At 44.5% G+C, this 12,104-nt stretch overlaps 1 protein-coding gene across 10 annotated transcripts in view; it reads left to right on the top strand.

The window, feature by feature from the left end:
* The window catches only part of eif4g1b (eukaryotic translation initiation factor 4 gamma, 1b), a 40,057-nt gene extending 30,187 nt beyond the window's left edge, over positions 1 to 9,870 (top strand). For 9 of the 10 annotated variants that reach the window (XM_074641243.1, XM_074641242.1, XM_074641246.1 and 6 more), the window contains 19 exons: positions 312 to 445; positions 990 to 1,226; positions 1,329 to 1,739; positions 3,019 to 3,165; positions 3,351 to 3,587; positions 3,693 to 3,797; positions 4,374 to 4,670; positions 4,914 to 5,025; positions 5,122 to 5,233; positions 5,352 to 5,596; positions 5,747 to 5,877; positions 6,062 to 6,234; positions 6,601 to 6,726; positions 6,831 to 6,912; positions 7,202 to 7,300; positions 7,488 to 7,625; positions 7,771 to 7,852; positions 7,991 to 8,131; positions 8,314 to 9,870. In XM_074641243.1, coding sequence (XP_074497344.1) covers positions 312 to 445; positions 990 to 1,226; positions 1,329 to 1,739; positions 3,019 to 3,165; positions 3,351 to 3,587; positions 3,693 to 3,797; positions 4,374 to 4,670; positions 4,914 to 5,025; positions 5,122 to 5,233; positions 5,352 to 5,596; positions 5,747 to 5,877; positions 6,062 to 6,234; positions 6,601 to 6,726; positions 6,831 to 6,912; positions 7,202 to 7,300; positions 7,488 to 7,625; positions 7,771 to 7,852; positions 7,991 to 8,131; positions 8,314 to 8,507 — 3,203 coding nt within the window. In that variant the 3' untranslated portion in view covers positions 8,508 to 9,870. The remainder of the gene's footprint in view (positions 1 to 311; positions 446 to 989; positions 1,227 to 1,328; positions 1,740 to 3,018; positions 3,166 to 3,350; positions 3,588 to 3,692; positions 3,798 to 4,373; positions 4,671 to 4,913; positions 5,026 to 5,121; positions 5,234 to 5,351; positions 5,597 to 5,746; positions 5,878 to 6,061; positions 6,235 to 6,600; positions 6,727 to 6,830; positions 6,913 to 7,201; positions 7,301 to 7,487; positions 7,626 to 7,770; positions 7,853 to 7,990; positions 8,132 to 8,313) is intronic. The other variant, XM_074641245.1, reaches the window with a different exon arrangement.
* Positions 9,871 to 12,104: the final 2,234 nt, after the last annotated feature.

Below are 12,104 nucleotides of genomic sequence, written 5' to 3'. Positions count from 1 at the left end.
TTTAATCTCATTAAAAACTCTTCAATTTATCCACAGATTAACTTTTTCTTACACTAAACACAGGTCACATATACTCTACTATACATGAATTTATTCATTCTTTCATTTGCTAGCATATCTGCCACCTTGTGGACATTATGAGGTATGATGATACCTACAGTTATACTGACCTACAATCGTTTGCTCTCCTTTATTCTGCAGAAAAGCTCGGCTGTGTGGTGTAGCATTGCGTCTGTGACACTGTCCCAGTTTCATTTTGAGGGAAAATATAACTTGAAAACTAATTTTCTGTTTTTTGGTTTCTCTTTCAGAGAATTGGAAGCCAATCGACCCAGAGGAGAAGAAGCATTACGACAGAGAGTTTCTTCTGGGCTTCCAGTTCATCTCAGCCAGCATGAACAAGCCCGATGGTCTACCAGCCATCAGTGATGTTGTCCTGGACAAGGTGAAACCTCTCACACTAAAGACACATGGCCATACAGTCTCACCATCACTTACAAAAGTCTTTCTTTAAGAGTCATACAAAGTAAGACGTTATGATTCAGGAGTAACATCTGTGTAACGAGGTACCCAGATCTGTTAAATTGAGCAATATGTTAATGGAGTCTGGCGGTCACTGGACTCCAACAACTCCAGTGTGTATTTTCTGAACAACGGGTCGTCGGACGGCTAGTGGTTGCACGTGAGGCGTTTCAGGGCAGAGATCTGTTTACATTGATGTCAGATATGAGTCACTTCAAGCATGAAATGTGAAGAGTCTAGGCAGAAAGATCAGATCTGTGCAAAGAAAAAAATCTGTATTGAGCATTAAGCCATGTAATGTGAACATAGCTTCTGTCCCCATGTAAAGAAAAAGACATCTTATGAGTCAGTGCAAGTTATTTTTGCTAATTAATGTCCCTGTAACAGGAAACATTGAAAGACATTAAGGTGACAGCATTATATCTAGAGAATATCTGAATAAAGTTTGTTTATTTCTGTCTTTTCAGATTAATAAGACTCCTCTGCGTCAGCTGGACCCCAGTCGTCTACAAGCAATGAACAGCGGCCCTGACTTCACACCCTCCTTCGCCAACCTCGGCAGGTCCGGTATGGGAGGAGGAGGAGGCGGGGGAGGAGGAGGTGGAGGAGGAGGAGGAGGAGGAGGAGGAGGAAGAGACGGAAGAGACGGAGGCGGAGGAGGAGGAGGAGGAGGAGGCGGAGGCGGCGGCGGCGGCAGAGGACCAGTAAGTTAACATTTTCTTAACGTGATCTGAGAGCTCAGTCAGCACATTAAAGTTTGTAGTGTGTGAATTAAATGGTGTCTTTGTCCCTTCCTCTTGTCTCAGCCTCCAGGTATGGGCATCGGAGTCGGCGGTCCACGTCGCTCTCAGCAGATGCAGAAGAGAGAGCCAAGGAAAATCTTCACCACCATGTCACTCAGTGACGACATAAAGCTGAACAAGGCAGAGAAGGCCTGGAAACCTTCGACGAAAAAAAATGATCGCAATCGCGCGGCAGAGGAGCCCGAAGAGAACGACTCGGAGAACGGAAAGACCCAGGAGCTGTTTAAACGGGTCCGCAGCATCCTCAACAAACTGACCCCCCAAAAGTTTCAGCAGCTGATGAAGCAGGTGATGGACCTGACTATTGACACTGAGGAGAGATTGAAAGGAGTCATAGATCTCACCTTCGAAAAGGCCATCTCCGAGCCAGACTTTTCAGTGGCCTACGCTAACATGTGCCGCTGCCTTATGGGGGTAAGTGTTGCCACACACAGTATGGAAATATGTGATGAATAAGTGTGAATGTTTACTCTAGGACTGTTGAGGTGGTTTAGGTGTTCACTCCTGCAGTTATGCTGATAGCTCAATGGTGTGTTGCTATGATAAAAAATAAACTAAGTCAATTAAATTTCTCATGCAAAAGGCATAAGCCTGCAGGATGATGTTTTAAAACCTCAGACTATTTTGGAGGACAGTACATTTTCTGAAGACTAAACTAAATTCACACAAGCCAAGCATTATGTTTTTATATAATTCATTCATTCTTCAAGACTTTTTGAAGATAAGATGCACTTCATTCATCCTGCTGGGAAAAGGTTCTCTGAGATACTATTGGGATGCTTTCACACATGTAGTTGGGTTCATTTGGTCCGGACCAAGGGGAAAAGATCTGGTCCGGTTCCTGTTCACACTGACTTTTTACAAACGAACCAGAGGAGTAAACATGAAGTCATACAGACTTCTTTGATTAATAACTGATTATAAGCATTATAAGTATTTTTAGATTGAGGATAATAGAACCACATTAATTGTGACAATAATTATTGGCTGATCAGTAACTCCCTGTTATATCCATGTAAGCCCGAGTGATTATCAGCATTGGAGCGTTGCATCTTATCACCACCGTGGGTCCTTTTATCAGTGACCTCACCCACGGCTAATAAAAGTTGGGTATTTGATAAGGAAACTGTATCATAATAATAACTTAAGTGTTACCGGCGGACACTCAGCAGTTGATTATCTCACTGCATCTAGACCCGTTAAAAATCTGCTGTCAATCTGCTACAAGGAAATGACAGGACAGACCTTTGAAACATCTGTTAACTGCTAAAACAACGCAGCACACACAACAACAATTACAATAGAATGGAGATGAGTTGTTGATGCAGGTACTTGAGCTTAGATATTGACCAAAAAATCATTTGAATGGGAGGAGAATAGTTAAATGAAGAAACACTTGAAATTAGTGGAAGTATTGCCATGGAAAACTGGCTTTTAATTGTGGATTATTACTATTATTTACAAATAACCACACACTTCTTAACCTTTTTCTGTCTAAAATTAATATAAATTACATTTATTATGAAGTGAAATGACCATTGTGAAAGGCAAACTTTATGTAGAAAGAAAGTGTGAACACCACACGCGTGAGAGATGCAGCAGTTCAGCGAGGTAGCCGTCATGTGCTGCTCGTGCCTCCAGTGTGGCCAGACGTTAACCCTCCACCATGTCTTTTCCTGCTTTTTTTTTTCAGCTTAAAGTCCAAACCACAGATAAGCCGGAAGTCACTGTGAATTTCCGCAAGCTGCTGCTAAATCGATGCCAGAAGGAGTTTGAAAAGGACAAAGATGACGACGAGATCTTTGAGAGGAAGCAGAAAGAGCTGGAGGCTGCCTCAGTGGTAAAATAACGCTTCATAAAATATGGGTTGGGGTCTTCATTTATTACTTGATTGGTAGTTAAACTTGTGTGTGTGATGGGAAGTATTTGACCAAATATCAGGAGGAAGAGTTTTCATACAGCTACCTTCTACTATTTCCTATTTTGTCATCATCCTTTTCCTGTGTGACGTTGTTTGTCCGGCAGCCGGAGGTGAAGCAGCGGCTCTCTGATGAGCTACAACTCGCTAAAGACCAGGCCAGGAGGCGCTCGCTGGGCAACATCAAGTTCATCGGCGAGCTGTTCAAGCTGAAAATGCTCACAGAGGTCATCATGCACGACTGCATTGTAAAGCTGCTCAAAAACCACGACGAGGAGTCCCTGGAGTGCCTGTGTAGACTGTTGTCCACCATTGGCAAGGACCTAGACTTTGAGAAGGCCAAGGTACAGCACACTCACATACATACAGTATATGCATGCTGATAAATGTGTGGTTAGATCGTGTTAGTGCATCAGATAGACTCACCAAACTGTTGTGGTCCTCCTCAGCCTCGTATGGACCAGTACTTCACCCAGATGGAGAAGATAATAAAGGAGAAGAAGACCAGCTCCAGGATCCGCTTCATGTTGCAGGATGTGCTGGACGTTCGACGGGTAAACATACATATACAGTACACACGTGCTACTTTGCACACATATTGTAGCTTGGAGAATATTTTGCAGTGTGCGTTCATGCTTTTTGTGTTTGAGCACCTATATACTTTCAATTTGTTTAGCTGTGTTGTAAAGCCAGTCCAGTGTTGTTGAAGCTTATTTCTCTGAAGGAATGCTGCAGTCCTGTAGTTAGGCTCCCAGTCTCGCCCACACAGTTACAAAACCTGCTGTCTTCAGTGTTTTTACAAGCCAAAATCAGCTGCTCCAAGTCAGCACATTGGCCCAGCTTAACTGTGAAACACACTTAGTTCTTTCCTTTCTAGGCAAAGGCTGAAGAGAAGAGTCCCTAGGACGTTGATCTCTGGATCCCTTTCAGTTCTAGTCTCTTACATGAATACTATATTTATAGCACTACTAATACTCCTAGATGTTTTTGTATCATCAGTCAAAATGAGAAATACTTCAAAAGTTTTGATTGAGGTTATGTTTTACCATCCAAATTATGCCCAAAATGTAACTGTCAATGTCATCACACACGCCCTGTACTCACAATGTCTCCCCTCCTCCCCGTCCCAGAACAATTGGGTGCCCCGGCGAGGCGAACAGGGCCCCAAGACCATCGAGCAGATCCACAAAGACGCTGAGGCAGAGGAGCACAGGGAGCATATGAAGGTGCAGCAAGCCCTCATCTCCAAGAAGGAGCCGAGCGGTCCCGGAGGCAGGATGGGTGGAGGAGGAGGAGGAGGAGGAGGAGGTCGCGGGGGCCCTCACAACCAAGGCCGCGGTAATCCTCCCCAGGACGAGGGCTGGAATACAGTCCCCATCTCCAAGAACCGACCTATTGACACTTCTCGCCTTAGCAAAATCACTAAGGTAGGATAGAGAGGATGCTTTTAACCCAGTGTTTTGAATACAGTACAAATGTGTTATTTTTGACTATTCTAAAAATGGTGTATTTTAATATTTCTGCATACTGGGGTCCCTAAATAGTGTTGGAATTACATGAAGACCCCCTGTATCCCCTAAAAAAGACAAAAACAGGTCTAAGTGGGTGTCAGAGGGTTAATGTTGTATCCTGTTCGTAGTGTTTTTTTAACCAATCGTTTCTTCTTACAGACTCCTGTTCTTGACTTCAACAATCAGCTGCTCGCCCCCGGAGGTAAAGGCACATGGGGGAGCTGGGGAAAGGGCAGCAGCGGTGGCTCCACTACCAAACCTGCAGAATCTGGTAGGTTTCCCCGGACTGATGTGATTATACATCAAGAAAATATGGAGTTGAGCACCTCAAAGCTTAAACTCAACACGTGCTATGTTTCATCTCCAGGCCCGGAGCCAGGCGGCCGTCCAGCCCCCAGCACAAACAGGTTCTCAGCCTTACAGCAGCCGTCGTCCTCCGCGGGGTCTCCCCAGGACTCGGACAGACGAGTTCCTCAGAGGTGAGGAACAGGAAGCAATTCTCAAAGACTATTCAGAGTATTCAGACACAGCGGGACCCTAGAGTTTAGTCTCTGTGTTATCTTTCCCTGACTCAACTCTCCCTCTGTCCTTCTACAGAAACAGCTCGAGTCGAGAGCGCAGCGATCGCTTCGACCGCGGCGACCGATTCGACAGACGGGATGAGCGGCGGGACGACCACCGCGATCGAAACCGACTGCAGGTCACCAAGCGCAGCTTCAGTCGGGAGAACGAAGAGCGGAGCCGGGAGAGAGAGCAGCGCGGATCGGCCGATCCCGTCCGCCGAGTAGCGAGCATGACGGACGACAGAGGCAGCAGAGACCGAGCCAGGAGCAAAGAGAATGGTAGGCGGCGTCACATTAGCGGTAGCGTAGATTTGAATCTGAGAATCTTCTACTAGACTAAGAATAAAATTCTCAGGGAAGCAAAAGTTAGAGTAAATTCAGATTTCTAGAATATAATTTTTTAATTATTTGTTTTGTTTTGTGTGTTAGCGGTGAAGCGGGAGAAAGCTGCCACCCCTCCACCTCCCCCGCCCCCCACCAAGCCTGCCTTGACCGAGGAAGAGCTGAGCAAGAAGTCCACCGCCATCACCGAGGAGTACCTCCATATCAACGACATGAAGGTACGCACTGATATACGCGCTAATAAATAAAACAATTTGTATAGGGGTGAGTAAAAATTTGAACCCTGGTATTGTTTCCTGTGAATACCTCGTACAAGGTATATTACATCACAGTTACATCCTTAGCGTGCCGACACCACTAACAGCCTTCCAACAACCTGTATGTTCTTCTCCGTCCCAACAGGAGGCTCTGCAGTGTGTGCAGGAGATGAACAGCACTCAGCTGCTCTTTGTGTTCGTACGAAACGGACTGGAGTCGACGCTGGAGCGCAGCACCATCGCCAGAGAGCGCATGGGCCTGCTGCTGCAACAGCTCATTAAGAACAACACCCTCCCAACGCAGCAATACTATACCGGGTCAGTACGGAGCTCCAGAGAGGGAAAAGGAATGTAGTTATGTTGTGTGTAAAAGGTGTCACAGAAAACACGTGAATCACCATAAGAAGAGTATATGTAATAAGCTTCAAGTGACTGAAATAAAGTTTATAACAGCAGGATTTTAAAAAAAACTCTGGCAGCTGGTGAATTAGTCTCTGAAAAGTCATGTTTTTTAAGGCGTTAAGCTGAAATTAAAGAATCTTTAAACCGCTATGCTTAGTCAAAAAGGTCAGTTTCCATATGTTTGTGTCAGTGTGGTGCCACGTTGCTTAGTTTTCCCATCTGTTGAGTAATTTGTTCTTCATCCTTTAAACCTTGAATAAACTTTGAACTGTGTTTCCCCAGGCTTCAGGAAATCCTGGAGGTGGCTGAAGACATGGCAATAGACATCCCCCACATCTGGCTGTACCTGGCAGAGCAAATCACTCCCATGCTCCATGAGGGAGGCATCCCCATGGGAGAACTTTTCAGGTTAGTCCCAGGCCTCGCTCGGCCCCTCAGCGTGTCTGCCAGAGGAGATAACTTGTATGGCTGTTTGATGTCTAACCTGTGTGTTGACCTTGTTATTCCTCCAGGGAGATTTCAAAGCCTTTGATCCCTCTGGGCCAAGCTGGAGTCCTGCTGGTCCAAATCCTCACGTTACTCTGCAAAGGAATGGTGAGAACCAGTCCATTATAATCCCATATCTACTATACTATACTGTATCTAATAGTGTATTCTTCTGCTCAGGGCTAAAGCGTACACTTAAACAGATATGTTATGTTGCTGCCAGACAGCCCTTTCCGATGGGGAACTGAACTAATAAGTCTTTAGTTCCAGTTGCTACTATTTTTGATTTCACAATGAGTAAATATGAATCGGTTCATTTGTCCGTGATGAATGTTAGCTAGCGTGATCCGCGAATGTGTCCCATCAGTCTACAACCGATCTGTATCTCCCTCATTAGAGCCATAAAAAGGCGGGCACCATGTGGCGGGAGGCTGGCCTCCGGTGGAAAGACTTCCTCCCCGAGGACGTAGACGTCAACAAGTTTGTGACAGAACAGGTGAGAGGTCGCTCATCAGCTTCATCATCAGCTTCATCATCAGCTGAGGAAATGTGCTGCAATATTCTCACAATATTTAACCGTTCATCGTCTATTTTATTGGAGGCCTATAATATAATTATGATACTGTATTGATGAGATTATATTGAAACGATGAGTCTGTTTCTGTCTCCGTGGCGTTAACCAGAATGTGGAGTTCACACTCGCCGACGAGTCGGAGGAGAGTAAGAAGAAGGAGGAGCTGAGCTCTGCAGAGCTGAGCAAACAGCTGGAGAGACTGATCCAGGACAAGGCCGACAACCAGAGGATCTTTGACTGGATTGAGGTTTGTGCTCCTGTTTGTGTGCAATTTATACTATTTATAGTATTCTTTTTTTATTTTCATGTCCATTTGGTTCCATTCACAATCTTTACTTCTTGTTTTATGAACGACGCTTCATGTGTGTAAATGAATGTGTCTTTGTGTGTAGGCCAACCTGGATGAGCAGCAGACGTCCTCCAACATGTTTGTCAGAGCTCTGATGACCTGCGTCTGCCAGTCGGCAGTCATCTGTGAGTCACTGAGTCAGCATGCACCCTTTAGACCCCTCATTAAAGACCACTAATGGATGATGAAACCAATATTATACTCATAAACTGTGCCATTCAAGTCCCGTTAAATGATTTTTTTTCTAAATTGATTGCCTGCAGTGGAGAACCCCAACAAGATGGACAGTGACCAGATCAAGCAGAGGGCCACGGTGTTGCTGAAATACCTGAAGGACGAGCAGAAGGAGCTGCAGGCTCTGTACGCCCTGCAGGCTCTGATGGCGCAGTTGGAGCAACCTGCAAGTGAGTCGCTGCCATCAGGCTCATGTTGTTATCCTTGTTACCACTTTCAGAGACTCTACATGGTTGTCTGTGTGCAGACAGTAAAGAAATAACAGACCGTAGAACGTTTTTATTCAACAAAGCTGTGTAATAAATAATGAAAATATCTTATTAACGTTTCCCGTCTCTCTTCCCTCCTTCAGATCTGCTACGGATGTTCTTTGACACTCTTTACGACGAGGACGTGATCAAAGAGGAGGCCTTCTACAAGTGGGAGTCTTGCAAAGACCCCGCCGAGCAGCAGGGCAAGGGCGTGGCCCTCAAGTCCGTCACCGCCTTCTTCACTTGGCTCCGCGAGGCCGAGGACGAGGAAGAGGACGAGTCCGACAACAGCTAGGGGCCCCTCGGACCGCTGGGAGGACTGGAGGGAGTTCAGAGAGGATCCTTGGGGATGATTCAGAAGAACCTGAATCAGCAAAACCCTTCTGCATAAACAGAAAAAAAAGCAAGAAAAAAAATTCTTCAACTGGGAGAGATTGTATTATGGATCGAACGTTCGATCATGTTATTTTTTTTGTTTTGTTGTTTTGGGTTTCTTGTTTTTCCTTGCGCAACTGAATGTCTTTTTTGAAATACATGAGAATTAAATAGAGAGAATAGATACGAGAGAGCGAATGCTGAGAAGCGTTACAAGCCGTGGGGAGATGACGCTGTTTCCTTCAGTATTTTTTTTTTTTTTTTTTTTTAGATTTTACCTCCTGTTTTCAAATGGCTTGTCCTCGCCACGGCAACACTATTCAAGATACTTTGCTTAATGACAGATATTCAAAACTTTAAAACGCTGTTCACATCTATATTTTTGATGACTTCATTCTTTATCAATGTGACACAGCAGCATCGTCATGTCACATGTACGGTGTTTGATCTACATGCGGCGCTTTATGTAGACGGCTAGTTTTTTTTGTTTCTCTTTCTTTTCCCGGTGTTGGATGGTTGGAGTGTGCATTTTATAATAAAATAAAAAAACTACAAAGAAGAGTGGCGAGCGCTGTCTATCGGACATTTCAGACAGTAACGGTAGTGGACTCCAGAGGATTTCACGCAGACTTTATGAGGACGGCGTCACTGAGGAGCGGGGCAATGAACATTGACCATTTTGCTGCTGGGGGGCGGCGTTGCTTCTTCCCTGACGCCCCTCAACCCCGACATACCCTCCCCATGTGTCTGTTTTTCCTGCGCTTCAAAAAACAAACTGTGGACTGAGAACGGGAGAGCAAGAGCATCTTCACCTCCTACAAAGCCTGGATTTTAAAAAGATACAGTAACATTATTGAAACTTGAAAAAAGTACACAGACAAAAATCAACTATATTGAAAAAGGTCTTTAAAAAAAAAAAAAAAAAGTTTAACAGTTCGAATCCTACGGCCTTTTCTGCTTCCAAGAGTGGAAATGCATTTCAGGAGAGTTCTGTAAATATATAAATGGTTTTTGTTTTTTTTTCAAAGAGAACTGCTAGCATACTGTCACGTAATCCCCCCTTCCTTGAAAACAGCAGTCTTTTCCCTGTATTTATATTTTTCTCTCCTCGGCAGAAGGTGCTTGTAATTATCCAACCCAAGTCATTGATTACAAGTTAATTGAAAATTTGTAAATACTTTTTTGCTTTACTTTATTAAAAAAAGATATTTAATTAAAGTAAAATTAATGCCTCTTTTCACATCCAAAACTGGAAGAGATAATAAAGATTGTTGCCAATAAAAGAGACACATTTGTGTATTTGTGACGACTGTTTGGCCTCTCGACTGGCCTCTCTGATCCTAAATACTACATTCACATCACTTCTATTATACGTTTCTCTTTGTGTTCCTCAAGCCATTCAAAGTCAGCTCTGGGGACTGCACGGGTGTGGTTTTTATTGTGTTGTATGAACTAGTTTTATTTATAGGAATGTTTCCAGTCGGGATTTGCAAAAATGTCCCCATGCAGCCACCTGTAGTTCATGGATGCATAAAGAGAACTGGATACAGCGCTGTAGGCCGAATCTTCTGGCGATCTTCCGCATGAATTGGGCCCATAGAGCAGGCGCAGTAGTGTTTCCTTTAACTCCGCCTCCCAGCCCGTGGCGCCGGAATGAGTTGTGTTTTTGTGTTTTGGGGCATCAACCTCATGTTTACGTATTGTCAACAAAAAAAAATAGACTTGAAGTGTAAATATACGCTTCAGTTCAGGTTGTGGTTACGTTAGATAGTTTAGACACACAGGGGGACGGGAATGATTGAAACGTCTTTTTTTTGCCGTGTTGCAATATAGGGGCATTTGCAGGGATATACGATGATTAACGACCTTAAAAAGAAAGTGGAACAGGGCCGTAAAGTGAACTACTTCTGGCGCCCGTGACCCTCGGTCCAGCCTCGTTCTGGGTCTCATTCACATGACCGGAGGAAGGAAAATAACTCTGGATTCACCTATTGGTGTATTTTACAACTTTTAGGACCTAATGATTTAATTAAGGGCTAATCAAGTGTTCGTACTGGGAAGTTGATTCACCTCAAAACAAATCCGCTGATTTTACAGACGTCTCTTTCCCAATGGAAGTCGATGGGGAAAAAGTATTTCTGGGCCCAATGGCATCACGTGACTGACACAGAAGTTGTAGTACCGCCGTTTGGCCACTATGAAAATTAGCTTCAGAGCCCGGCGGGCTTGGTGCCGTAAACGTTTTTTATGCAGGTTTTTTGAATTGACAAAAAGGTCAAGGTCCATTTACAAGCTTTCTTTCCAGAGCTTTCAATCACATCTCGTAGTCTTCATCTGCGGATGGAACAGGTAAGTAACTTAGGTGTAATTTGATGTCTTATGACAAGCAGCCTGCTGACTGAAGCCGTTCAGCTGACCCAGAAGGCTAGTCGCTGGGAGGAAATAATGTAACTCGGTAGCTCGGACTACAGACTGGAACAATGGATGAAGCCTCTGTGGGATGTGGTTTTTAAAGGGTTCGTTGCTTCTCACTGACTGAACACACAGTGCTGCTGGACTTCTTGGGGAACTCCAGAAAATCTGACTTGGCCGTCCTCGAGTCTTCAATATTTGGTTACATCAGCAGTTGGCTCAGTTTCAGACAGACAAAACAGAAACACAACAATGATTCTGCAAAACTCTGAATCTTTCATCCTGTCATTGTTTCCACACAGAGGATTTGACTCTGATTTCAATGAGATTCTATCATTTTTATATATATATATAATTTATATATAGCCCCTTAGGCTGCAATTAAATTCCTTTTTTTCATAGTGTTGCATTTTGGACAGATTTATTCTGCATCCTAAAAGGTTTTGGAGCACTGCAGTATTTTCTTAAAGGTACAGTGTGTAGGATTTGGCAGCATCTAGAGGTGTGGTTGCTGATTGCAAGCAACTGAATCCCCCTCCGCTCCCTCCTCCCTTTTCCGAAACTGCGGTAACGTGAGCCGCCGATGGCAAAACTGTGCAACATGGTGGACTCCATGAAGAGGACTTGCTCCCTTTGTAGATATAAATGGCTCATACTAAGCTAAGGAAAACACAACGATTACTAGTTTTAGGTGTTTCAGAGTTATGAATATTATATTTCTGCTAATAGATCCCTTTAAAGGGACTGTTTGTAACTTCTTACATGTATAAATCAATCCGGGTCGGTGTCTCATGCGCGCTCGCGTGTGGCTACGCTGTTCAGACAAGACTCCAACACAAACTACACGGAAGCACCAAAACCGCAAAGTTCTATCTAGTGAAGCCCGTCTGTTAAACAGTGTTGGCCGCGGTCGGAGGACGCAGGGGAGACCGTGGCTCTGGTCTCCAGGGCCGGAGTCTCTGCTGTACTCTGCTCCTCTGCCTGCTTGCTGGCCTTCACTCACACACTGCGCTCGTTCTCGCTCTTTCGCTCCAACTCACGTTCATGCGCGCACACTTCACACTGCAGAAGAGTTAATTTAGCTCTGAGAATATCAAGTGAATGT

The sequence above is a fragment of the Sebastes fasciatus genome, chromosome 7 (genome assembly GCF_043250625.1).
Source record: "Sebastes fasciatus isolate fSebFas1 chromosome 7, fSebFas1.pri, whole genome shotgun sequence".
NCBI lineage: Eukaryota > Metazoa > Chordata > Actinopteri > Perciformes > Sebastidae > Sebastes > Sebastes fasciatus.
Note: the sequence above shows the minus strand (reverse complement) of the source record. Positions and strands in the feature narration are given on the sequence as shown.